The sequence below is a fragment of the Urocitellus parryii genome, chromosome X (genome assembly GCF_045843805.1).
Source record: "Urocitellus parryii isolate mUroPar1 chromosome X, mUroPar1.hap1, whole genome shotgun sequence".
Taxonomy (NCBI): Eukaryota; Metazoa; Chordata; class Mammalia; order Rodentia; family Sciuridae; genus Urocitellus; species Urocitellus parryii.
The window spans coordinates 100,454,356-100,480,388 of record NC_135547.1 but is presented as its reverse complement, the minus strand read 5'-3'; the positions used below and the strand labels follow the sequence as shown (position 1 = coordinate 100,480,388).

General features: G+C 37.1%; 1 protein-coding gene across 1 annotated transcript in view; it reads left to right on the top strand.

The window, feature by feature from the left end:
* The window catches only part of Otc (ornithine transcarbamylase), a 59,005-nt gene extending 34,868 nt beyond the window's left edge, over positions 1-24,137 (top strand). The window contains exons 5-10 of the mRNA XM_026387574.2: positions 5,279-5,432; positions 7,704-7,826; positions 14,018-14,071; positions 14,152-14,301; positions 17,677-17,814; positions 23,103-24,137. Coding sequence (XP_026243359.2) covers positions 5,279-5,432; positions 7,704-7,826; positions 14,018-14,071; positions 14,152-14,301; positions 17,677-17,814; positions 23,103-23,162 — 679 coding nt within the window. The 3' untranslated portion in view covers positions 23,163-24,137. The remainder of the gene's footprint in view (positions 1-5,278; positions 5,433-7,703; positions 7,827-14,017; positions 14,072-14,151; positions 14,302-17,676; positions 17,815-23,102) is intronic.
* Positions 24,138-26,033: the final 1,896 nt, after the last annotated feature.

Sequence of the window (26,033 nt, the reverse complement as noted above, 5' to 3'; positions counted from 1 at the left end):
GTCCTTCTAAGGACATTAGAATTGCTGGGGATCATCCATCTCCACCATATCCACATTTGCTCTTAATATTTGTCCCTGGAGCTGGGGATGTGGCTCAAATGGTAGCGCGCTCGCCTGGCATGTGCGGGGTGCTGGGTTTGATCCTCAGCACCATATAAAATAAAATAAAGATGCTGTGTCCACCGAAAACTAAAAACCAAATATTAAAAAATTCTCTCTTCTCTCTCTCTCTTTAAAAAAAAAAATATTTGTCCCAGCACACTACGTGTGTGTGTGTGTGTGTGTGTGTGTTCACTCAACCCCACAGACTCTGCACTAGGCCTCCTGTGTGTGTGTGTGTGTGTGTGTGTGTGTGTTCACTCAACCCCACAGACTCTGCACTAGGCCTCCTGGAGGACTTTGCTTACTATGTTTTTTTTTTTTTTTTCATTTGGGGCTTGAGGGTGTTTTAGTTAAGTCCTAAGCAAGTTTCCATCTTATACTAAAAGAAAAAAAAATCTAATACTAACAGAAATTCAGGGTTGGAAAGGATTTATTTGATTCACTTTTTCTACATCACTCCTTAAAAAAATGGTCATTGAGCCCTGCATGAAAATATACAGTATGAGAGCACTCTACATACTAAGCCATCTTGTTCCATTTTTATGTAATGGGATTGTTCTACCCAAGAGTTTATATAATCTGAGAGTTCACTTTTATTTATATTTTATTTTTGTTACAGCATTATATACTGTGATATATATATATATATATTTGGAATTTGATTTCAGTCCCTGTTCCCTGCCCTTTTCCTCCCTTTTCTCTTCCCCTATTCTCCTCCCTTACTCTACTGATCTTCCTTTGGCTCATTTATTTATTATTTTTTTGATTGGTTGTTTCTACTATACATAAAGGCAAAATTCCCTACGGTATATTTATATATGTGCTTAAAATGATTTTTAAATTTTTTTAGTTGAGGATGGACACAATACATTTATTTTATTAATTTTTTAAAATGTGGTGCTGGGGATTGAACCCAGTGCCTCACATGTGCTAGGCAAGTGCTTTACCACTGAGCTACAACTCCAGCCCCACATAACATGATTTTGTTAAATTTGTTCTATATTTCCCCCTTTCTCATCCCTCTTTCCTCCCTTTCCATCTCCTTGTTCTAGTCCACTGATCTTCCCTATATCTTTATAATATCTGATCCCCACTCCTTCTTTACTTTATTTTGGAGAGCCCTCTTTTAAAATAAGTTGAAATTGGTCTTGTTACTATTCTTCTCAATGTTCTTTTGATTTTTAGTATCTTTATGAACTCATGGATTTTAATATATTTGAAGGTTTCACTTCATTCCGGTTATTACCATTATTGATGCTCAGATGTGACCAGTGTAATATGTGTTCAGATTAGGTTATTTTGACCGAGCTCCATTTGTCTTTGATAATTCCCTTGCTTTTTTGTATAACAGGATGTTCCCAGGCTCATCTTGTACATTTCTTTGCCAAGGCCAAAAATTAGCCATTGCTCTAAGAAGCCTTAGTTCATTTTCATTTATTTTCAAAATGATATTTCAAAATGATATTTGAGAGAAATTTCCCTTTTGAATGATGTTTTTCTGATCATTACAATAGTACTTCTTTTGATAGAAAATACTAAAAGAGATGAAAAAAATCTTATAAGCCACTGATACCACCATTATCTAGAAATAGTCAATGTTAGCATTTTATCTCACAAACCATCTTTTCATTTAAAGTCCCATACCATGCCTCTCCTTTTTCTAAACAGCAGAGAAATAGGCCACATATTAAACATTTAGGCAAAATAAATCGAATAACTTATTTTGAAAAATCTTGATATTGGCTATTCAACATCCAGAACAAACTGGTATGTGTGAAGAATGTGGATAATGTGGGTTTTGCAAAAGCTGTTTTGGCACCATTGTTGGCAATACCTAAAATCGTCTCCAAAGTTGCAGGAATCTGCTAGAAGGCAAGCAGAACTCCATATTTTCAATGAAAATGAAAATATACCAAAATGGAGTCTCTATGGAGCCAGAGAGTATTTTTAACTTGTCAACCTTTCATTTGTAGCACATATAATAAAGTTCTTAAAATGTTTAAAGCTGGGATTTTAAATTACTGGAGAGCTATATAAAGCTTAGGTTACTATTAATGTGCCTGTAGTCCAGCTCTAGTTACAGGGTTGTCATTGTTTCTGATGACAAGGTTTGTTTTTATTTTTTCAAGATCTTTAGTAGCCTGGAAGAATAGGAATGGGGTCCTCTCCATGTTTACAGCAATTTTAAGCATAAAGTAGAAACCAGTGTCATGGACAAAATCATATGAACTAATTATCTAAAGTGTTTTTAATATCTTTGTTCCCCCAAGTGTTTCCAACGTGAAAACAACCTGGGAACTGCTTTCCCTTGCCCCACCCCCATATCACTGGGTTCTGCTTCACCTGCATCTTCCCTGGTTGAAAGAGGACCAGGTGGCATTTACTACCAAGTTTTGTTCCTTTTGTCTACAGACGCTTCAATGTCCAAAGGGCTTTTTGTGTCTACAGCAATATTCCTATAATCCCAGCAATGCAGAAGGCCGAGGCAGGAGGATCACAAGTTCCAGGCCAGTCTGGGCAATTTAGTGAGACCCAGTCTCAAAATATAAAATAAAAAGAGCTGAGGATATACCTCAGTGGTAGAGCCCCACTGGGTTCAATCCCTAGTATCACACAAACACAAACACACAAAAAAATTAAAATCACTCCAAGTTACTCATGAACTCCAAGATTAAAGTTAAACAACGTTACCTGTTTTGAAAACTATACAGTGGATCTTTTATTTGCCTCTCTCATGTGCTAATATATAATATGCTTAGATAGTTAAGAGCAGTGGTTTACAAATCTTGCTCCCTCCACTGATGCCTTACTATGGAGAAGCTCCCATCAGTATTGAAATAAGAAAAAATTTAATAACAAAGTACATGTATGAAGACATGAATGGGTGTGAATATACTTTGTACACAACTAGAGATATGAAAAATTGTGCTCCATATGTGTAATAAGAATTTTAATGCATTCTGCTATCATATATAAATAAAAAATTAAATTAAAAAAAGAATAATATGGGAGTGGTTGGGGTTGTGGCTCAGTAGTAGAGTGCTTGCCTAGTATTTGTGGGGCACTGGTTCAATCCCCAGCACCACATAAAAATAAATAAATTAAAGGTCCATTGACAACTAAAAACATTTTTTTAAAAAAAGAATAATATAGGAAATTTCATAAAGTTCAATTGATTCATTTCAAGGATTATTCTTTATAATTCTGTCTTTTCCCTTTTTTGTGTTCAAATGTTCTTTTCTTTATTAACTGAAGGTAATAACATATTATACCTCTTTTTCACACAATTACTTTTATTTTTGTGGCAAGTACATATTAAATATACTCTTTAAGCAAATTTCCAGTACACAGCATACAATGTGGTGTTAACTATAGTTTTCATGCTGTACAGTTGGATTCTAAACTTTTATCCTGTATAACTGCAACTTTGTATCACATCTACCCCTTTCTCCTGCCTCTCTGGATCCTTGTAACCATCTTTTGTTTAACTCATTTGCTTCTTTGCAGGGGTGAGCAGGATACTAGGGATTGAACTCAGGGGCGCTCAACCACTGAGTCACAACCTCAGTCCTATTTAGTATTTTATTTAGAGACAGGGTCTCACTGAGTTGCTTAGCACCTTGCTTTTGCTGAGGCTGGCTTTGAACTCATGATCCTCCTGCCTCAGCCTCCAGTGGCGCTGGGATTACAGGCATGTGCTATCAAGCGTGGTTCATTTGCTTTTTAAAGATTCCATGCATAAGTGTATAAGTGAGATAATACAATCTTTTCATTTGCTTTAGCATAGTATCCTCTAGGTTCATCTATGCGATCACAAAAGGCATGGGCTTCTCTTCTTTTTTCTTTCTTTCTTTCTTTCTTTTTTTTTTTTTGGTGGTGCAGAGGATTGAATTTAGGACCTCATGCATGCTAGGCAAGCACTATACCACTGAGCTACATTCCCTGCCACTAATGGTCTTTCTGTAAGGTTGGACAATATTGCACAATTTCTTTATTCATTCATCTGTTGAAGGACAATTAGGTTATTATTTGCTTGTTCCTTGTGCCCTTATTTTGTCAAACAGAGAGTTGAGACTCTTATGTTGATCTCCACGTGGTTTTTGGAAATTTTGATGATTTGTGAAATCTGAAAATCTAGGAATTATGGGTATGAGAAATCTGAAAGTTTAATGAAAATTAAAAATTTGAGGAAATGTTGCAATAGGAATGTGATTTTCAGTCTTTGATCCTCTAATCCCTGGGGTAAGGAGTCTCTTGGAGGATCCCTGAGTTTTCTAAGCACCGAGTTCATTGTTGACTTGACAGTTCAGGTCCACTAAGTAGCAGAATTGAAGATGGAATTAGAAGAGATTTATTATAGGAAACACCTGTGAGGGATAAAGAAGGGAGGGAGCAGGAGGGGATTCTGGGAGAGATGTATTAATGCTGAGATGCAGGTCTAACCTGTGTGGAAGAAAGGAAGTAAGGTGGGATGGGTAGAAAGAGCCCCAGAGAGCAGCACACTTCTGGGAAACATCTTGGCCAGGCCAATGGGGAATCCCAGAACAAAGACTGCCCATCAGAGAGGTCTCATGTCAGGCAGGCATGGTCCAGCTCTAGTCCCAAACTGTTCTCACTTCATGACTGAGCACTGATACAGCAGATCCTGAAGGTGCAGCAGCTAGAGGTGGTAAGTCAAGAATTTTCCTCACAGAAAGGGTTTTCCTCATAGAGCAATCTGTGTGGGCATTTCCATGGCTGTTACATAGGTACTTTCAGTTTTCACAGAGAGAATGTATATTTCTCTCTTGGATAAAGTGAGAGAAAATTAGCCACACACCAGGTCATTAATGTTTCTCTGTATATCTTGCTTTTGGTCTTGTCCCTTTAAATTTAACTAATGGCCACTTATTGATTATAATTTATCATTATGTCTGCTGGGCCCACAGTTGATTTCTTATTTGCATAAAAAGTGTAAAATCCTGGTGACTGTGGAAGATATGGCTGGAACAACATCTGTCTTCTGTAAGGACTATGTTTCATATTAGCTTTGAAATCTTTCATGTTGCTAGGTAGTTATATAATCTAGTAAAAATTTTAATATATTAACATTTCTTATTATTGTTTAGGACTTTGTATTAAAGAAAGAGTTTTTAAGCATAATTTCTGTAGTGTGTCTTTTCTTGGTTTGCCACAGTGTGTTATCTAGCATGACAGATGCAGTGTTGGCTCGAGTGTACAAACAATCAGATCTGGACATCCTGGCTAGAGAAGCATCTATCCCAATTGTCAATGGACTCTCTGATTTGTATCATCCTATCCAGATCCTGGCTGATTACCTCACACTCCAGGTTGGTGTATTTCTTTGCCTTAAAAAACAACAAAATCAACAAATAATTCCAGACTAGCACCCAGTGGAACCATTTACTTAAGTTATAGTAATAGTGTTTCATTTCATATAACATCTTGACAAAGAATTGTAGCATATGTGTGCACACTACAAATCTGGGGAGGAAAGGGCATTGTGAAAAACAGACTATAAGATTCTTCCACTCTCAACCCTGTTCCCAACCCTGGTTCCCAAGTTTGATTCTTTCAATTACTTTGCTGTTTGGGTGCCATATTTAACACAATGGATGAATAGGGAATGCTGGAACATTCTGAGTGGACTAGTCTTGTGTGATCCTACACACATTGGACTACATGGCTTGGGTTTGGAGGCCAGGGGATTTTGCTTAGAATATTCAAAATGGTAAAAAAAAAAAACACATTGAAGAAGGGGGCAACTTTCTATCATTTTAAGTCAAAATGAAGCTGTTCAGAGATGAGAATAAGATCCATGGAGAGAAGAAACAATGATTTCAGATGCCAAGGTTCTGTCTGCAGGTGTGACTTTGCATAGATACCAAGATTATTAGTAAAATAAATTCAATGAGGTGAAATGAGCTGTTCTGTTCCTCATAGTGTTCCCTGCAGGGTCTTGTGCAATGCTTTTATATAGGAGATTATAAAGTAGGATTTCAATGAATTGGAAGCTGCTTATCAAGAACATGAGATCTAAGTCAGATGAACCTGGATTTAAATCCTAGCTTAGGGGGGCTGGGGTTGTAGCTCAGTGGTAGAGCATCACTTAGCATGTGTGGAGCCCTGGGTTCAATCCTCAGCACCACATAAAAATGAATAAGTGAAATAAAGGTATTGTGTCCAACTACAACTAAAAAATAAATATTAAAAAATAAATAAATCCTAGCTTAGCTACTTAGTTCTGTCATCTCAAAACTGGTTAGCCTCTTTTATTTTTTTTTTATTTTAAAAAATTTTTCTTTGTTCTTTCTAGATATACACAGCAGTAGAGTGTATTTTGACATATTACACATACATGGAGTATAACTTCTCATTCTTATGCTGGTCATGTATTCATATATGAACATAGGAAAGATATGTCTGATTCATTCTACTGTCTTTCCTATTCCCATCCCCCCTTCCCTTCATTCCCCTTTGTCTAATCCAGTGAATTTCTATTCTTCCCTTCCCACCCTCTTATTGTGTGTTAGCATCTGCCTATCAGAGAGAAAGTTTGGCCTTTGCTTTTTTTGGGATTGGATGTGCCTCTTTTTAAAATCTTATCTTTATAAATACATAAACATTGGTAAATACATGAAACCTATAGACACTTCAAGAAAACTAAAGCAAGTGCCATGTGACCATTATGCAGTTTTCTAAAAAAAAAATTTTTTTGTACTGGGGATTGAGTCTAGGGATGCTTTCCCCCTGAGCCACATCACAGCCCTTTTTATATTTTATCAAGAGACATGATCTCACTGAGTTGCTCAGGGCCTCACTAACTTGCTGAGGTTGGCTTTGAACTTGCCATCCTCCTGTCTCAGCATCCCAAGCTGCTGGGATTCCAGGCATGTGCCACTGTGCCCAGCAGTTTTCTGAAATCTCAATGTGATGAAGCAAATACTTTATAATAATTTATTGTTTTGAAAAAAAAACATTACAGGTATATTTGAAGCCCATGGTGTAACTGCCTGATCCTGTATACTCCCACTCTACTTAATTATTATTTTAATGTTTGTATTTATAATTCCCAGGTATGTGTCACACACATCTATACCCATAAACAACAACAGTATTGTTAGGCACGTTTTTTAACTTTACATAAATGTGAACATACTCAGAACACCACACTGGTGTTATGGGTGCATTGGATTTCCCCTTTCTTATACCCAACAGTGAAAGCTCTGTAAAAGCAACAATTTTTGTCTCCTTTGTCCTTTGTTATACCTCCAGGGACAAGGACAATGTCTGGACACTGTTGGTGCTCATTTCTTGATCGACTATGACTGAGATTCAGATTTCGAATGTGTGAAAATCTGAGTCTCTGTACAAGGTCATCTGATGTCTTGGTTTAAGATATTAGGATTCTTTACTATTGTTTTGTGATTGTTTATTCATATTATTAAATCATTCTATACAATGCAAAAGTTTAGTAGTTTAATCATTCCAAAAAGCATTAAAATTGAGGTGAAAAATGCATCCTTTATTTTTACCTAATAATTGTTGCACAAAAGTGGATTTTCTCCCAGACTGAAACTCCTTCATCCCTTGCATTTTAGGAACACTATGGCTCTCTCAAAGGTCTTACCCTCAGCTGGATAGGCGATGGCAACAACATCTTGCACTCCATCCTGATGAGTGCCGCGAAATTTGGGATGCACCTTCAGGCCGCCACTCCGAAGGTAGGGAAATTTTCTACCTTGAAATGAACTCCCACTTAAATCATATGCAATTACCTAGTGAAAATAAAGCTCTCTTCCATTCAAGGGTAGCATAGGTGAGGCCACAAAACTTAGGTTATGTTACCAGCCCTACTATTAAATAGTTATCCGGCCTCTTAAGAGCCCCATTTCCTATCTCTGCAATAAGAGCTAATCTTGGATGGTGCCTTTCATTCTGTGAGTCTGTGTTAAAAGCATGTCTGAATTATCCCTTTGAATGCCCTGATACCGGCCATTATGATGACTGGCATCCTTGTGCATTACCATCACACAGGCTGTAGAAAGCAGCAAAATCCAGCCAGTGTAGAATTCTCAACATATAGGAATGATACTGTCATTTTTCTAATATTGCAATTTGGTAGAAAAATTTCAATCCAATATGAAGGTCACAGTGATGGCATCTACACCAGCTTAGTGTTTCAAACCTCAACTCCAGGGGTCCTTTGGCTTTTTAAATCTGAGTCTTTTGTGGCTGTGAAGATGATCCCTGCATACTTTCTACCATGCTGCTAATCTCCCACAGATTGTATGGAAAGCCTGACATCTTTCATAGGCCCAGGTTAACCCTCTTGATTCACAAGAAAATGGTAATAGTTGTTGCCTTTAAAGAGAAGAACTGGGAGGTTCAAGGATAGAGGCAGGAGGGAGATATTATTTTCACCATTTATCCTTTCATATAGTTTGAATTTCTTCACATGAAATTATTTGATCTATATAATAGTATGCATGAATAAATTAATATACAAATGTGCAAATCTCTCTAGAAGAAGCCCCATTTTAAGATACTCCAGCCCCATACAAAATAAATAGCCTTTTTAGAGGGTAAAATTAATCCTACAAGAGACTCAAACACAAACCAGCTTTGAATGATGCAAAGAACCTTTTAAACACCCTATCTTTACAGATTCTCTTCTCTATTATGTTTTTCATCAGCTACAAATATCTTATCAGGAGTCCTTTGAAAGGAAAATTCCCCCAAATAAAAACGGGATCCCAAACAAAGTCTTCACTTGTGATAAAAGATAGAATTGACTCTCTCATTAAGAGATGATGCCTGTAAGTTCAGCGACTTGAGACCCTAGGGCAGGGGGATCCCAAATTTGAGGCCAGCCTTAGCAACTTAGCGAGGCACTCAGCAATTTAACAAGATCCTGACTCAAAATAAAAGAATAAAAAGGGTTGGAGATGTGGTTCAGTGGTGAAGCTCTCCTGGGTTTAATCCCCAGTAGAAAGAGAGAGAGGTGGGAAGGGGATTGTTTACAATTATTGTGCACTAGTGCATCTCTGACCAAGCATATGTGTTCTATTATCTGCATAGTTACTACAGTGGTTAAACCTGGAGAAGCTAAAGCATCCTGAGGTGAATATGTGGAGTTTCAAAATCCCTTTCTGTTTCTGATTCTTGAGTTTGTGATGTGTATTTGCCAACCACAGGGAACATAAATTACACAATGTGGATTAATGGCTGAATTTCTCCAACAGGAAATATCCAAATCCTTGAGTCTCTCAAGTACTTTTAACCCCCTTTCTGATCCCCACCAGTATTTTAGACCAGGTTCCTCACAAGCAGACACCAAATGGGAATTTGTGCACAAGTGATTTACTTCTAAGGGAGACCTATACAGGGAAAACAGGGAAAGGGAAGAATTCAAACAAGGGTGCCATTTATGGTGGCCAGACTTTCTGAAACTGAGGAACTTCTGTAGGAGAGGAGCTTTCACTGCTAAAATTGGAAGAATCTTGGGTAGACCAGATGATTTGGTTCTCCTAGTGTCATGTCAGGACCAGTCTCATGGAAAGTAGCTTCAGCTTGATCCCACAGATGAGCTCTGGAGGATAAGTCATTCCTCAGAATTGTCTCAATCAGGGGTGAGGATAGTGGGCTCTTATCCTTTTGAACCTTTTATTGATCAAGGGCAGCAGAAAATGTGGAATGGTAAATCCCCTGTCACTTTTGTAGGAAAGCAGCCTGGTAGCTGGAGGGTTGTCTTCTGAAGAAGAGCTGAAAGTACTAGGTGTTAAAAACCCACTGAAATTGGAGGAAGAAGCAAAAGTCATAAAAGCGGATCCTCTGAGGGCACCTGTGTAGGGCCCCTGCATCATCTGTTGCATCTTGCCAAAGCAAAATGAAACAATACTAAGTACTTTTCCCTCGTGTTCTTGCTGAACCAGTTTGGGTCAATGCATCTTGCTATCTTAGTTTCCAAGGGTGGCCATAAAAAATTATCACAAAGTGGGTGGCTTAAAACAACATAAATGCATTGTCTCACAGTTCTGGGGGCAAGATGCCTGAAATCAATGTGCTGGCAGGGCCACATTATGTCTGTTACTTAGCTCAGGACTACATCACTCCAATCTCTGCCTCTGTCATTTTCCCTCTTTGTCAATGTGTATCTCTCTGTAAAAATGCCCCTGTTCTTATAAGGATACAAGTAATTAAATTTAGGCCCACCCTAATCTAGTAAGCTGTCATCTTAACTAGCTATATCTGCAAAGTTCTTATTCCCAAATAAGGTCACATTCTGGGATTATGAGTGGGCATGTCTTTTTTCCTTTGGGCAATACTGGGGATGGAACCCAGAGCTTCCCATATACTAAGCAAGTATTCTACTGAGCTATACACACAGCCCTAGATACACATTTTTTGAGGACAGTATTCAATCCAATGTACCTGCCATTAGAAGAAATGGCATACATATGTAATAGCAGGTACTAGAAGCCCTCCTACTATGGTAAATTTTTGTGACTCAGAGATATTACCCCTATAATAGATAATTCTCTTCTTTTATTCAGCTTGAACTGAAATAAAGGGTCAGATATGACATGTGCTCACAGTGGGTTTTCTTCACTTATGAGATGAGCACACTCTCACAACAAATCTAGTTTGAAGAAAGGCTCTGAATTAACGCTATCTATTATTGCATTTGGTTCTATGGATGAAACACACATTAACAATAATTGTTTCCTGCTATAAGGTGCTTTTAGGGAGGCCTTATTCTGTTGAAAAAATATATGGTTTAAACATTTTATTGCATGTCAAAGATGTTTTATTAACATGAAAGGAAAAAATTCCAATATTACAGAGTAATTTCAGTATTGTTCTTATGCAGGAACTCATTTAAATGATAAAGAGTACTAAAACCCAGTTAAATCTTGGTGGGAGTAAGAGTTTTAAAAAATCTTCTGGAAAGTCTGATAATGCAGAAGTCAGTCCATCAATTTGTAATTCTTTAGTTGTTAGTAGACCTATTTCCTTTAAAGATAAAGCTAGGAGATTTATTGTAAATTTAAGAAACACTGAAAAGTTTCCATGGCTATAACTAATCCATTTCTCCATTTTTCAACCAACAATAACCTACATGTTCAAGAAAAAATTTTGTCCGTGATTGTATGATTACTCCATAAACTATCAATGGTAATGATTTTAACATTGTTCTAAGTGAATATTTAGACTGAAGTGGATTTGTTAATCACTCTCATCATCTGGTTTTAAGATTTATGTAAAGGCCAATGAGCGATTTAGTATTGAAAGCTGAGATGTGAGTAAAGAATTTCTCTCTCTATTCTAAGTCATGGTCCAGTGCCTGCAAGGTTGGGTGATTTTCTAATTTCCAAACCTCTTTCGGTTCTCTAAGTACTTATTGATTCCTTCTCTAAGAATGATTATACTGAGTATAAAACCTGCTCTCCAAAGGGAAGGCTAAATTTTCAGGGCAGGAGGTACCTGGGGTAATATCCAAGACTCTTCATTTATGTTTACCAGTATGACTGTTCACAGCATTAGTTATTAAATTAGCAAGGCTTTATTAATCACTTTCCCCAAGCTCATATAAACAGTGGCCCAGAATCCATGGCCATTAGATAATGGCAAAATGTCTTTAAAGTGTCTGTAACCACTATCATCAACATTGGAGTAGTTTTTAAAGAAGTTTGTAATTTGAGAGGAACTATAGTAGACAATCACATCAATCACATGTAAGTAAATATGGTTACAAATGAATAAACCAGGACATGCCTGTCACATGTTTCCGTGTACCAGAAAGCAGAATCTGAGAGTTCAGTGTGCAGGATGTGCAAGATGTTTATCACAGTGTGCCCTTGAGATCAACAACTGTGGAAAGGTAGAAAAGGAATTAAGAGTGGACAGAGGTAGAGGCTGATCTGAAAAGCAGGCCTAACAACAGTCTTGGCCAACTAGGGAGTATTCTGAATCTGAGATGGCCATTTGGAGCTTTCCAGAGCTGGGCAGAGAGGGTCAGGTTTTCATACTCTCCTGTTAATCACTCATTGAATATGGGGCCCTGGAAAAATGCATGACCTGGGGTGAGGTAGTTCTCTGCAGCTCAGTCAGTACCCAAAGGGAGCCGACAGCTAAAGGCAGTCTTCTGGCAGCACCCCAGCAGCTAGAAGGAATAATTCTTTATGCATAATTATTCACGAAGGGAAGGGGGATGGGAGACCACAATACTCCACTGAAAAAAACTTAAAAGTCAAGAAATGCTCGCAAACCAGGAAGATGAGAAGAGTGGACGAAGGTGAACATAATCATGGTATTTGAACTGACTAGTTTTCCATATGGGAGGTCCAGAGGAAAGACTGAGCTGGAGTTTTGAGGAGTTGGCCTCTTCTGATGAAGATTCCCAGGAGGAGACAAAGGGGATAGTGTTCAAAGGTGAAAGGCTGTGGTTGGGTTGAGGCTCAGACCCAGAGAAACAGATTTAGGATGCTGGCCAGTGAAGGAAGATGCAAGGCACAGTTAAGACAGTAGACATACTTTATTCAGAGGCAGCAGCAGCCTCCATTCCCCCAACCCACTCCAGGCTTTCTAGAAGCCTTTTTTTATATGTAGGTCCAAAAAAGAAGGCACAGTACCAAAAGGTTACATAAGTGAATGCATGCTTATAAGGAGATATTTATGACCTTGAGTACATATGCTGGATCAGGGTGATTATGACCTTGACTACATACTAAAACATAACTGGCTGCAAGTCCCAGTGAGGGAGCCTAACTATAGCTATCTTGGGCCTTTCCTACAGCTGCAATGGCAGAAAAGAACAGAATGTGTCTAGGGATGACAAGAAGATTGGCTTTCCTATAGCAAGATATTGAGACGAATTAGAAGAGAGAGAAGCAGGGATGTAAGTGGGAGATCTTGATACTCTTAATCAGTTTTGACTTAAGAAACAAGTAGTAAACATGGAGGACTTCAGAGAAAACAATTCTTACTACTGTGTACAGAATAGATTGGAGGGTGAGGAAAGGCTACCTGTTAGAGTCTGGAATAGCTTGGGTAGATTTAGTTTCCCCAAAATGTCCCTAAACTTGGACTAGGGTGAGCAAGGAAGGCACCTCGAATGCAAAATTTGTGCTTGTACTCTAAGAACAAGTGCTTTCTAGAATTTTTGAACCTTATGCACCTTGCCTGCCTCACCATACCAATCAAAAAATAATATTGGTAAAAAAAAAAAAACAGTGTACTTGTTGTGTGAAGACCATTTTAAGGCAAGTACCCTGCAAAAGAATAAGGTTTTGTGGGGGAAGTCTGGTAGTATTTAGCTGGGTGGTCAGTGAGGGTTTTCTGAGCAGGGTTCATTCAAACTGTGATCTGAAAGCATTATCTACATGGGATGGGTGGGGAAAAGCATTGCAGACAAAAAAGAACAGCATGTAGAAATGTTCAAACAAAAATGCACGAAGTTGTACAATTATGTATATAATCCTCTTAAGCTCTTAAGGGAACAAGATGAAGGTCTGCCAAGAGCTAGAAAGCATACTCCATGTTTATCTTTATGACTAAAAAGAGGTCAAAGATCATCAAAGAAAGGTGAGCCAATTAGTTGCCTTTTTAAATTTCAAAAGGCACTATGAACGTTTGAAATTCTAGATATAAAAATCAATTCTACTGAATGTGGTTGGGCGATATCTTTAAAAATGGAAGGAGAGAGGGCCTACTCTCAAAAATAAAAAAGTCCATGCATTAAAAAAATGTATAAAACAATTACTTAAGGGAGGGTGTATCTCAGTGGTAGAGCACTTGTCTAGCATGCACCAAGCCCTGGGTTCCATCACCAGCACTGAATAAAACAAAAACCAAACAAAAATTAAAAAAAAAAACAATTACCTAAATAACAGTTAAATTCTTCCTCCTGCAGGGTTATGAGCCGGATCCCAGTATAACCCAGTTGGCAGAGCAGTATGCCAAGGAGGTATGTTCCTTATTTGTAAAGCTATGATTGCCTCACTCTGTCTCAATAAGTTGTTTAACCAGCATGCTTATGTATGCTAGAATGGTACCAAGCTGTCACTGACGAATGATCCATTGGAAGCGGCACATGGAGGCAATGTATTAATTACAGACACTTGGATAAGCATGGGACAAGAGGAGGAGAAGAAAAAGCGGCTCCAGGCTTTCCAAGGCTACCAGGTTACAATGAAGGTACAAGTTGATGCCTCTCTGAAGGTTCATTAATTCCATTCATAAAGGCCACAATCATCTAATCACTCATTCATTTTAGGAAGAGCAAACTATCCTTTCATACTCCAAAAAGAACTCATGTATCCCCCAGGGATTTCTCTCATCCCAGTGATTACCTGTGTCCTTTGGGAAAGACACTTTTTTTGCTGGACAAAGAAATTTGAAACCCAGGCAGCAGAGAGAAGCGTGCTGTTCCCTGTTACAGGAACAGAGATATCAGAATATCATACATCCATGTATGTTTAGAGATATTAGGTCACTTCTGATGCATGCAATTTCTTCTGATTTCTCTTGTAAGAAAAGCCCCATAATCATGCTCATTCTTGCTTCTATTTTCTAAGGACCCTACATTCAGTTTAGTTTTGCCAAATCCTTCAGGGCATTCCCAGCAAACTCATTCAATTTGATACCTTCTGGTAAGACCTGAAGCAGTGTAATTTTGATCAGGCATTAGAATCACCTGGAGGAAATGTTCATGCATTGCTATCTGAGCCCCTCCTCCAAGGGTTCTGATTCAGTAGGTCATGGGTGAGACCTGAGAATTTGCATTTCTATCTAGTTCCCAGGTGATGTAATACTATTGGTCCAGGGCCACACTTTGAGAACTGCTGTCTGGGCTGGTCACAGTACTGCATGACCGTAATCCTGGTGACTGGGGAGGCTGGATCACAAGTTCCAAGCCAACTGGGGCAAAAAATAAAAATAAAAATAAAAGGGTTAGGGCTATAGCATGATGGCAGAGTGCCCCTAGGTTTAGTCCCTAGTGGTCCCACCCCAGATACCCTAAAAGTCAGGTGCACATGGAGATTTTGTCAGCAGAACAACTGATCTACTTTGTTGAAGAATGTGATTAAGCAAGTACAAAAAATATTTTAGCCTGACTTGCTGGCGCATGCCTGTAATCCCAGTTGCTCAGGAGGCTGAGGCAGGAGGATCGCAAGTTCAAAGCCAGCCTCAGCAACTCAGTGAGATCCTGTTTCTAAATAAAATGTCAAAAAGGATTGAGGAGGGGCTGGGGATGTGGCTCAAGTGGTAGCGTGCTCGCCTGGCATGCATGCAGCCGGGGTTCGAGCCTCAGCACCACATACAAACAAAGATGTTGTGTCCACTGAAAACTAAATAATAAAAAATATTTAAAAAAAGGATTGAGGATATAGCCCAGTGGTTAAGACCCCAGGTACCAAAAAATATATATTTTATTGGTAAGGTATATGTATACAAGTTTCTTATTATTTCATGTCAAACAGAGTGAAAGTTTGAAAAACAGAAAGTGAAAATATATTTTTATTTTCCCTACCTTCTTAACAAGTCACTGTTTCTGTAGGTATCCTAACAATTCCATGTGTTTCTTTGCAGACCTTTTCTGTGCATTTACATATGTATGCCTACACACACACAATCACATTATGACTTTTCATAAGTATTATTTTAGACCTATTATTCTGACTTACTTTTTCCACCTAACAAATATATTCATTGAAATATCTCCATTCTTTTTAATAGCTGCATAGAATTCTGAAGTAAGAATGAAACATAACTTGACTATAATATTTCCTATTGATAAATTAAGCTATTTCCAAATATCCCAGTTGCGAACAATGCTAATGTACACAATTTACAGATTTATTTGTACAAATGTTACTGGAAAATAAATCCCTAAAAAATTTTCAAAATATGGAAGATGCTGTTAAATTGTCCATCTAAAAAGGATGAGCAATTTATTTTCCACAGATGCATATGATACTTTCTTTCTCCACATGTTTTCCATTCTTAGTTATTTACACTTTTAACTTTTGTAAATATGAAAGGAAAAGGTAACTCATGTTTTTTAGAATTAGAATTTGCATGATTGCTAATGAAGTTAAGCATCTTTTCATGTTTATTGGCCATTTTCACTTCTTTTTCTATGAATTGCTATCATATCTTTTGCTTGTTTTCTAATTTTTGCCTTTTAATCACTGATTATAGGGGCTTTTTATATGTTACAGTGAATCCCTTATCATATATGTTGCACATATTTTCATGGAGATATTTTAAATTATCCATGGTTTCCCACATAATTACCTTGACTACTCTTAGGTGTTCTCTGGTGTCAGGAATATAGGTGTGAAGAATGGTTATTCACTAATGTATGACTAATATAAATGCTACTCCTTTTCCTTGTCATTTTTCTAGTATTTTAGAAATTAAGAATGTTCTGAACTTAAAGCTAGGGTGGAGGTAGAGAAAATTTTTAGTACAAAAGTAATGCTTTTAATGTAAGAAAGTATGAGGAAATATAATTTTGAATCTGTTAAGTGTACTATGGAAATAGAATGGAAAATGTAACTTTCAAAAATTAACTGTTAGAAGCCTGGCATGGTGGCACATGCCTGTCATCCTAGTGGCTTGGGAGGCTGAGACAGGAGGATTGTGAGTTCAAAGCCAGCCTCAGCAAAAGTGAGGTGCTAAGCAACTCAGTGAGACCCTGTTTCTAAATAAAACACACACAAAAAAAATAGGGCTGGAAGAGTGGCTCAGTGGTTCAGTCGCCCCTGAGTTCAATCCCCAGTACCCCCCCACCCCCGTCAAAGCAAAGAACTAACTGTTAGAGAAAATTGTGACATTAAGAATGAACTATCCTTAGAACTGTAATAAATAAATAATGTTGGTTTTAAGTAAAAAAAAGAACACATTTGTTATTACTGTAATTACCTGTTATCTGATATTACTACCAGTATTTTCTTAACGAACAATGTAGTGGTGGTTAATATGAATATTGTTGACTATAATATTTTTGTTATTTCTTATAAGTAAATAAAGTATTACATAATTTTTAAAAAAGAATGAACTATATAGTATACAGTGTTCATAATCCTGTTTAATGCACTCTTACTTTTGGGCTTTTTTTTCCCAAAAATGCCATAGTTAGACACAATGTATGCTTCAAGTGCTAAAATAATTCTTTGAAAAAAAGCTTAAAATCGAATATTCAAAGCAACTTCTTAAATATATTGAGATAAAATTGGTGACTTTTGCTATCAGCCACATATTATACTAGTAGAGTTCTTTATTGAAACGTCCACTATCCCACTAGACAGAATACCAGAAAATCAAGTTTAACTTGGAGGTGATGATCTCCCAAATAAAATAAATGATTATTGAAATGCCATAAGGTTAAAATACTATATACATTTCCCTTGGGTGTCTTGTGCTAAAAACTTTACTCTGCCTCTTTGTCTCTCTCATTACATTGATCCCTGACTCCATGTTATATGTGTTTTTAAATACTGAAAAAAGATAAACATGACTGCCACATGTAATAGTCAAACTGTGATCTTGTCTCCATCTCTTTAGACTGCCAAAGTTGCTGCCTCGGATTGGACATTTTTACACTGCTTGCCCAGAAAGCCAGAAGAGGTGGATGATGAAGTGTTTTATTCCCCACGGTCACTAGTGTTCCCAGAGGCAGAAAACAGAAAGTGGACAATCATGGTAAGCGAAAATGGGAAATTAAGGGATAAGAAATTCTTTGTGTCATTCCAACTTGGTTGTTCATGCCTTCTGGTAAATAATAAGCAACCAAGGTTATCCAATATATTACTTGTTAATATAGCATCTATTTCTTTTCCAGAAAACTCATGATAAATTGTTATTATTCATTAGTATTTATAACATATTTTAGTGAAGTAAAATTTTAGTGAATTACCTGGTCTTAATAGTTGTACACAAAAAATTGAGTCCATTCTAGGTGGATAAATAGAAAGGAATTTATTAAAAGATATTAAGCAGTTCCCAGAATCTCTCAGGAAGGGGATGTAATGAATCATTCTTGGACACATACCAGGGTCAACACAGCAGGAAATTTACTCGACAACATTGCAGATCACTTATAGCCAGAAAACCATTGATATAGTCACTCACAACTTAGTACCAAAGGTCTTTGAATTAGATGCCATACTCCAGCTAAAACAAATACTTCTTCCTGCATATGGAGCAGAAGATCCAATCTCTCAGAGTATGGCTTCTACTCCATGTTATTCACTTTTGCATCCAAGCGTTGAGTAGATGCAGCTGAGTCATATGCTTGCATCCTAGCTTCAAGGGAGTCTGGGATATGTAGTTTTTAGCTTTCAGTCTTGGAGTAGAGAAAAGTTGGAGATGACTATCTGCTAAGAATTTATAAGTAAGAATGTGGTGTTGTGAATATTAAAATGATACATGTAAAGAATTTAGTAGTACCTAAAACATTGTAAATATTATAATTATTATTATCTTCATTGTTGATTTGATACAATGACCAGCAGGAGTTCAAATTCCACTATGGCTGCTTAGAAACCAATCATGGCTTCTTTTTCTGGGGGAGGTTTTCTATCAGGCCTAAATTTGTCATATCCAATAATAATTATTATACTGTATCTATCCCACTTGTCACCTCAGGATACTAACTTTGTCAAATGTTAGATAGCAAATGAGTTTTAATCTTGGGTTCTTAATCTCATCAACTGGCCACTTGGAATCTGCCTGTGGTATGGGACAGAAAGAGTGGCATAACCAATTAATTAGTGTGTATGATATGGACACTGGAAAGGTACTCCTTATGTCTCTGAGCTGGATGATCTGGAGGTTTCTTTGAGTTTGGTTCATTTCAGCAGTCATAGCTTAGCATCTACTATGACAAATGATAATTGCCATGTCATCCAGACTGGATCTTCTGAAGCTTTTGTGCACTTAACTCACCCAGGTATCTTGTTAAGTGCAGATTCAGATTCAGTAGGTTTGAGATGGGGCCCCAAATTTGGCACTTCTGATAAGCACCCAGGTAATTGAGGGGTCACTGCCTTGTGAACCACATTTTGAGTAGCAAAGAACTAGATGACAAGAAAGAAAATGGAAGCTCTCCAACTGTATACCTCAGGAAGAGAAAAAAAATATATCCTCAAGTTCTGTTTTTCTCATCAGAAGACAATTGGAGTTACAAAGATAAATCAACCAAATCTATTACAGCAGATTGTAGAAATTCAGGGGGTAAAACTTGGAAAAAAACCCTTCTAAAATATTAATTTTAGAGATGCTCTACAATTCTAAATTTTTAGAGCCTAGTGAACAATATATTTAGATTCAATTTATTTAAAATTAAATAGCACATTCACATGGTTGAAATGTTTACAAGGAGACACAGTGAAATCTTATGTTCCATTTTGCATCCATATAGGTCTTGCTGCTGTCTCATCATTCCCTATTCTCCTGAGATACCCACTATTATTAGCAGAAAATGTGTCTAAAAAAACATGAAAGCAGAACCATGTTAAACTGAAGATAGAGAATCTAAAGTAGAAAGAATGCTCAACTAGGAGTGAGGAGATGACTTCTATAACTGGCTTCTGTTATCTGCACCATCTTGGAAAAGTATTACCTCTCTAGGTCCCAGTTTCCCCACTGATAAGTAGATTGAGCCATAGAGATGGAAAATGAGTTTTAATCTTGGGTTCCTAATCTCGTCAATGGGCCACTTGGAATCCTGTGTGGAAAAGGATTCTGAATCTGCTTGTGGTGTGGGACAGAAAGAGTGGCATAACCAATTAATTAGTGTGTGTGATATGGACACTGGAAAGGCACTCCTTATGTCTGAGCTGGATGATTGGGAGGTTTCTTTGAGTTTAGTTCATTTCAGCAGTCATAGCTTAGCATCTACTGTGTACCAGAACCTCTGCCCAGCATTGGAGATTTAAGAGAGAAAAAGAAAAGTATGCAGTCCTCACATAGACCATATAATTCACAGATGCATAAACTTTTCAAGTAGGATGAGGGCTTAGAGATCAACTGGACTAAGTTCCTATTTTATAGGCAAAGAAATTATTCATAGACAATTTATTCAGAATGGCCTTTAGGCTCAGCACCACCGTGATTGATTTTTTTCTAGGATCTCTAAAGGGACAATACTTGTTTACCTCTAGAACTGCCCTATCCAATATAGTTGCCACTAGGCACATGCAGCTATTTAAGTTTGAATTAAATTTTAATAAATTTGAAGAATCAATTCCTCAGTCACACTAACCACAATACTCATATTAAGTGCTGAATACTCACTGTGGTTAGTGGCTACCATGTTGGAAAGCACAGACAGAACATTTCTATCATTTCAGAAAGTTTCTATTGGACAACATCACCCTGGGGAATGATTTTTGCACACATAAATTCATTTAAGATGGAAGAAGGAAGAAAAAACACAATCTGGCCTCTAGTTCTGAGCTGATGATATCTATAATGACTGATGTAATGTAAAGTCTAACTAAGAGGGTGAAGAACTTATTCCTAAAGCATGTGACAACTTTCAAGCAGAAGTGTACTCTTTCAGTAGCTTTTATTTTTTGTTTTGTTTGGTTTTCATTTAGAGTAACTTTTTAACAGCTTCATGCTGGGTGATTTCCAGCAGTGATGCTCTGAAGGTTTTAGTAATCACACCTTTCTCTCCACAGCACATAGGTCTTTGGATCCCTTTGTTTTTAAAACAAAATTTACCCTTTTCTCCCTACAAAGCTTGCTCTTTTATTTTTGATTGATCAGTAAGGCAGTAGGTCTCCCAAAATGTCAGGTAGGTTTCTTCCCCTGCCAATAAATTTTGGAACTAAAGAAACATAAAGGGACTCTGCAAAAGGGCTGACACTTGATAACACTGTTATCTGAATGACCCTTAAGCACATAACACCATTGCAATTGTAGCTTACCGTATTTAGAGTCTAGGGTTACCAGATAAAATATAGACACCCAGTTAAATTTGAATTTCAGATAAACAATGAACAATTTTTTCCATAACTATGCCCTATGCAATATTTGGAATGTGCTTACAGTAAAAAATATTTTTTTTGTTTATCTGGCATCCCTATTTAACTGTCTGTATTTACTAAATCTGGCAGCCCTACCCCAAGTTGGCTTTCTAAGTTTTTTATTTGAAAATAAGTTTGACATGTCCAATGACTCTGAACCTTGAACAAAGCAAAACCTCAGATGTGATCCCAGGAACTCATAAAAAGCTTAAAATATTTTTACCTGGTAGATATTCTTATCCCAGATTTTAACTACTTCCGTCTTGTCATTCAGATCTCACCTTAAATGTCATTCTTTTAGCAAGGTCTTTCCAGTCTGGTTACTCTTCCCCCCCCCCACTCTAGGCTACCTATTCTTAAGTGGTTCCTCAGCCTCCTTTTATGCACTTAAACTTTTATTTTTCAAAGGTAATACCTGGTATTTTCTTATTTCTTTGTTACCTGTCCCTCTCCCACACACACCAAAATGAAAAATCTGTCATAAGAGCAATCATCTTGTCTATAATATTCTGCATTATACCTAGAAGAGTGCATAAAACATACCCTAAATATATGCTCCATACACTTTTATAACTTAAAGTCAACATAGGGTACTGATTTTAGTACACAGGCTTTGGAATCAGGTTACAATTATTGATTTCTGTGAGATCTGAAGCAAGTACTTTAACTTCAGTAAGCCTAGTTTATTCATATGAAAAAAATGGGGTTGAAAATAGAAACAACTTCATGAAGTCATGAGGATTCAATGATATAAGAGTCATCTGAAAATGGTCAGGTTCCAGGGACAGTCAGGTGCATATCCACCTTTTGTCATTACCACTCAGGAAAACATACCTCAGCTTCTTCATGTGTATTTTACATCTCTTACCACTTCTATTGTAGGAAAGGATATTAATTAGTATGAGTAAGCACAGGTGTCTGTTTAATAAATATATTCAATGAACACCTTTGAAATATAAAACCTGTTCTCCTGATACAGCCTAAGGACACTTGTGCAATACAGCTGAAGTATAAGAGCAAGTACCTGAGAGGCAGTGAAAACATCTCTTATGAAGAGTGAAGTCAGAGAAACTGGATTCCAATCCATTTCTCACAATCTGTTGTTTCAAGGGTTGGTCTCTTAGTCTACAAACAATGATGTCAGATGCCATCTTAGAAGATCAGTGCATCAAATGAGATAATGCATGAACTTTTCTCTCCAACTCACCAAAGTACCTAGTACAATGCCTGGCAAATAGTTTTTGACTGACTGACACATGGTAAGGCATTTAATACACTGTCTGGTACCTAGTAAGAACTCAATATATGTTCATCGTTGTTTCTGACATTGTTATTGTTGCTGTTATGGAGATTGGGAAGAATAAAAGCGAAAGTCACTATTTGTGGCTGACAGCCCAAGGGGAAGCTATACTCTTGGCTATAAAGTTAATGTTCTTTCAAGAGGACAAAAATTCATATTGCAGACGTTATTCATTAGCCCAAATAGTTTACTTTCATTAGTCTACATTTGATTTATCCTAAACTTCTCTAGGTTGCAAGTGACCAGACCACAGTGTAAACATGAGAACTGGGATAGGGGGGATTATATTTCTCTAAAACTGGCCAATTTATGGGTTTCAATTCATGATTGGAAAACGCAATCATGACAACCATTATGGCATTACATTTCATCTCTCTGACCTACTAGTCCTGGAATGAGGCCTAAGTAAGCATAGTGTTTGTGCTTATATTTGGGTCAGCTTGATCCCTCTGGACCTTCCTTTATCCGAATAAAAATAAATATCAGCTCAGAACTGTTCCCTTATCATTTCCTTGGAAAAACACATTTTAACTATAGACCTGCAAAACTGAAACCGAACTCCCCTTCCTTGGGTCCCAAAGCAGAATCTTACTAATGTTTGTTTCTCTCTCTCTCTCTCTCTCTCTCTCTCTCTCTCTCTTGTTGTACTATCCCAGGCTGTTATGGTATCCCTGCTGACAGATTACTCACCTAAGCTCCAGAAGCCAAAGTTTTGATTCTGTGTTGCTTGTCAAGAGAAAATGTTCTTCAGTAACAACAGAATGGGAGAAAAAGAAGAGAATCTAAGATATAAAGAAATCCCTAATACATGGTATGGGTGAACTGTATGATATTGCTTTGTCATTGTGAGACTTTCCTGAAACTCTTAATTTAAGTGCCAAGGCACTGTAATACCTGGCTTGACTTGGTTTATACTCTCTAATTCACAATTTCTGAGTTGCATTTGGGTATCATATTAATCATCATGTACATTTGCTTCAACTAAACATAAAATGCCATGTTCATCATGCATAATATCTAAGCCATTAAATGTAATCTATGCTTATTACTTTAATAAATGATAACCCATGCTAATTTATAAGTAAACATTTACCAGGCAGTCAGCTTCTGGTAGATCTGTGGGCTGTGTTCATGTCCCCCAGGACCAATGAGAAAGCCAAATGATATATCTTGCAGATGTGGTAGTTTTCAGACCAATGAGGAAGACAGATAGTCACAGAGACAAATCATGAAAGTCTTGGAAAACAGCTATTACTGTGTCTAAACTGGAGGGTTTTTTTTTTTTTTTGAAACATTTATGGGAAAGGACGGGAGTACTTCAAGACTATGCGCCTTTTCTCTGTAATGAATACTTAGTAGCACACTCTGAATGAAGCCTTTGCTAGCAAGTAGAAAAATCACAGCTACCTCGCCAGGAAGATAAGATCTAATAGAAAGTGAAATTTTCTTAGATTCATATTTTCCAGCAAGAGCAATCTAATTTTTTTCACATCAGTCCTTATCGTGCATCTATTTACATCACACACTGGATATTTCCATAAATCTACTACTTGCCACGTTTTTGCCACTGTTTCTCCTCTAATATTTCTTCAGGATAATCAAAACTTGCATTATTGAATTGTCATAATATAATTAAAACTAGATTTCTCTTGTGGGTAACCAAAATTTATATTGTTAATTATTGTGATATAATTAGGAGTGTTTTGGTTAAGACATTAAATAACATAGGCAGAGCTTTAAAAATATAACATGGTACAGAGGATAAAATAATCCAATTTCCTTTATATTCCACTTCTAGTGTTAGAAGAATGTTTCTAGGCTGGTTGACTGATATTCTTCAGCAGACAGCTATGACTTAATTGAGTAAGCAAGAGATGAATTACAAATTAGATTTGCAATGAAGATGCAATAAAACATATTTTGTCGGGCAGGGGGAACTCATGACGTTTGGGAAAAAATCAATTTTTCCAGTAAATGTCAAAGGTGACTTTCACATCTATGGTAATTTATTGGAAGCACTTTAGAAAGAGAGTAGAGTTTAGTGGAATCTTTTTTTTTTCCCCAGCAGAAAGCATAAGAACAATTTAACCAGAAGGTGACACACATGGATTGTAGAGCTTTGCCCTCAAACTGCCTACATAGGAAGGAAAATTCTTCCTCTTACCAAATGGCCCCCTCATGCTAATGAACTCTCATATATTTTCCTGGCTACTTTTTGAACCAAATGGATGGTATTTATCTTTTTTTCCTCAATCAGAAGGAACATGTAATCATTTTCTTGCTAAAATGTAATTGTTTTTTTCCTCAAAAAGCCCCAAAGCTTTCTTTTTATGTATACACAATTTGACATACTTCTCCAACCAAGCCCATAGGAATTTCTTTGCTCTTTAAACTTCTCCTCTTAACAAGATATTATTTATATCATCAGGAAAAAAGAAAACAGTGGAGGAAAGTTTGGCTTTCATTTTTGCAAAGCTATTTTTATCTAGTCTTTCTTCTTATACTTGCCTTCATCATTCAATTTCTTATGTAACTACTGCAACTCCAAAGATTAACAAAAATTCTAGCAATGACCTTTGGGTCCCTGGTGTATATATGAAATTCTATCTACTTAATTAATATAACTAACCAAAGAATTCTTTTCTTCCAGGCTTTCGCCTCTGTAATATTGGGAATATAAATCCCAGGTGATTATATTGCAATGATTTCAATGTTAAGGAAGAATCCTGTGTGTGTGTGTGTGTGTGTGTTTGAGAGAGCCAGAATGCAATATTAATTTTAGGGACTTCAGAAAAATAATTCAATGTCACATATGTCTAATGCATATTTTACTAATGATTTGGCTTATTGTAAAGTTCCCCAGGTACAGATAACTGCACAGAGGATTGACGTGGCAATGGCACTTTAGGCCTCCTACCCAAGTAACCCTAGAACCTCAGTGAAAATAGTAGGGGCTCCTTGATACAAAGCCAAATTTCTGAAGCAAGTCTTCTCATGTGATAAAAAAAAGTTATGGAAGAATACATAAGGTGAGGGTATCCAGAACACACTCCCTTTGGGCCTTTTTTGTTTTGGAAATTCTCATCAATGTCTATAGTGATGGTTGAGGTACATGGTGCCATTCAACAGTTCTGGAGTATTGATGTCTTTTGACAAATATGAAGGGTCATACTGAATAATGGAAAACCAGTCAAGTCACAACCAGGAGTGCCATATACTGCAAGTTGTGTATTGGGCAAAGGTCATAGGTGAAAGATGGGAATAAAAGCTGAGATGTGGTCTGCACTTCAGTTACCAAGTCTAGTATCTCCTTCCAGGCCTTCTAGCCAGGAGGAAAGAGTGCCTTTTTTGTGAATTGTCCATCCAGTATTTTGTAAGCTTGAATAGGTACTTTGTTTTAAGTTATACAGAGGATCAGTATTTGGTAGGCAACCTTGCCATCAACAATTTACAACAGGAATGTTTTCAATATCACCTTGTACTTGAAGACAATGACACACAGACACAATGCAGCAATGCTTTTAATGGTTTTGGGTTTTGCTAGATTCCTTAATATCCCATAGTGGAAATAATAGTATCTGTCCATC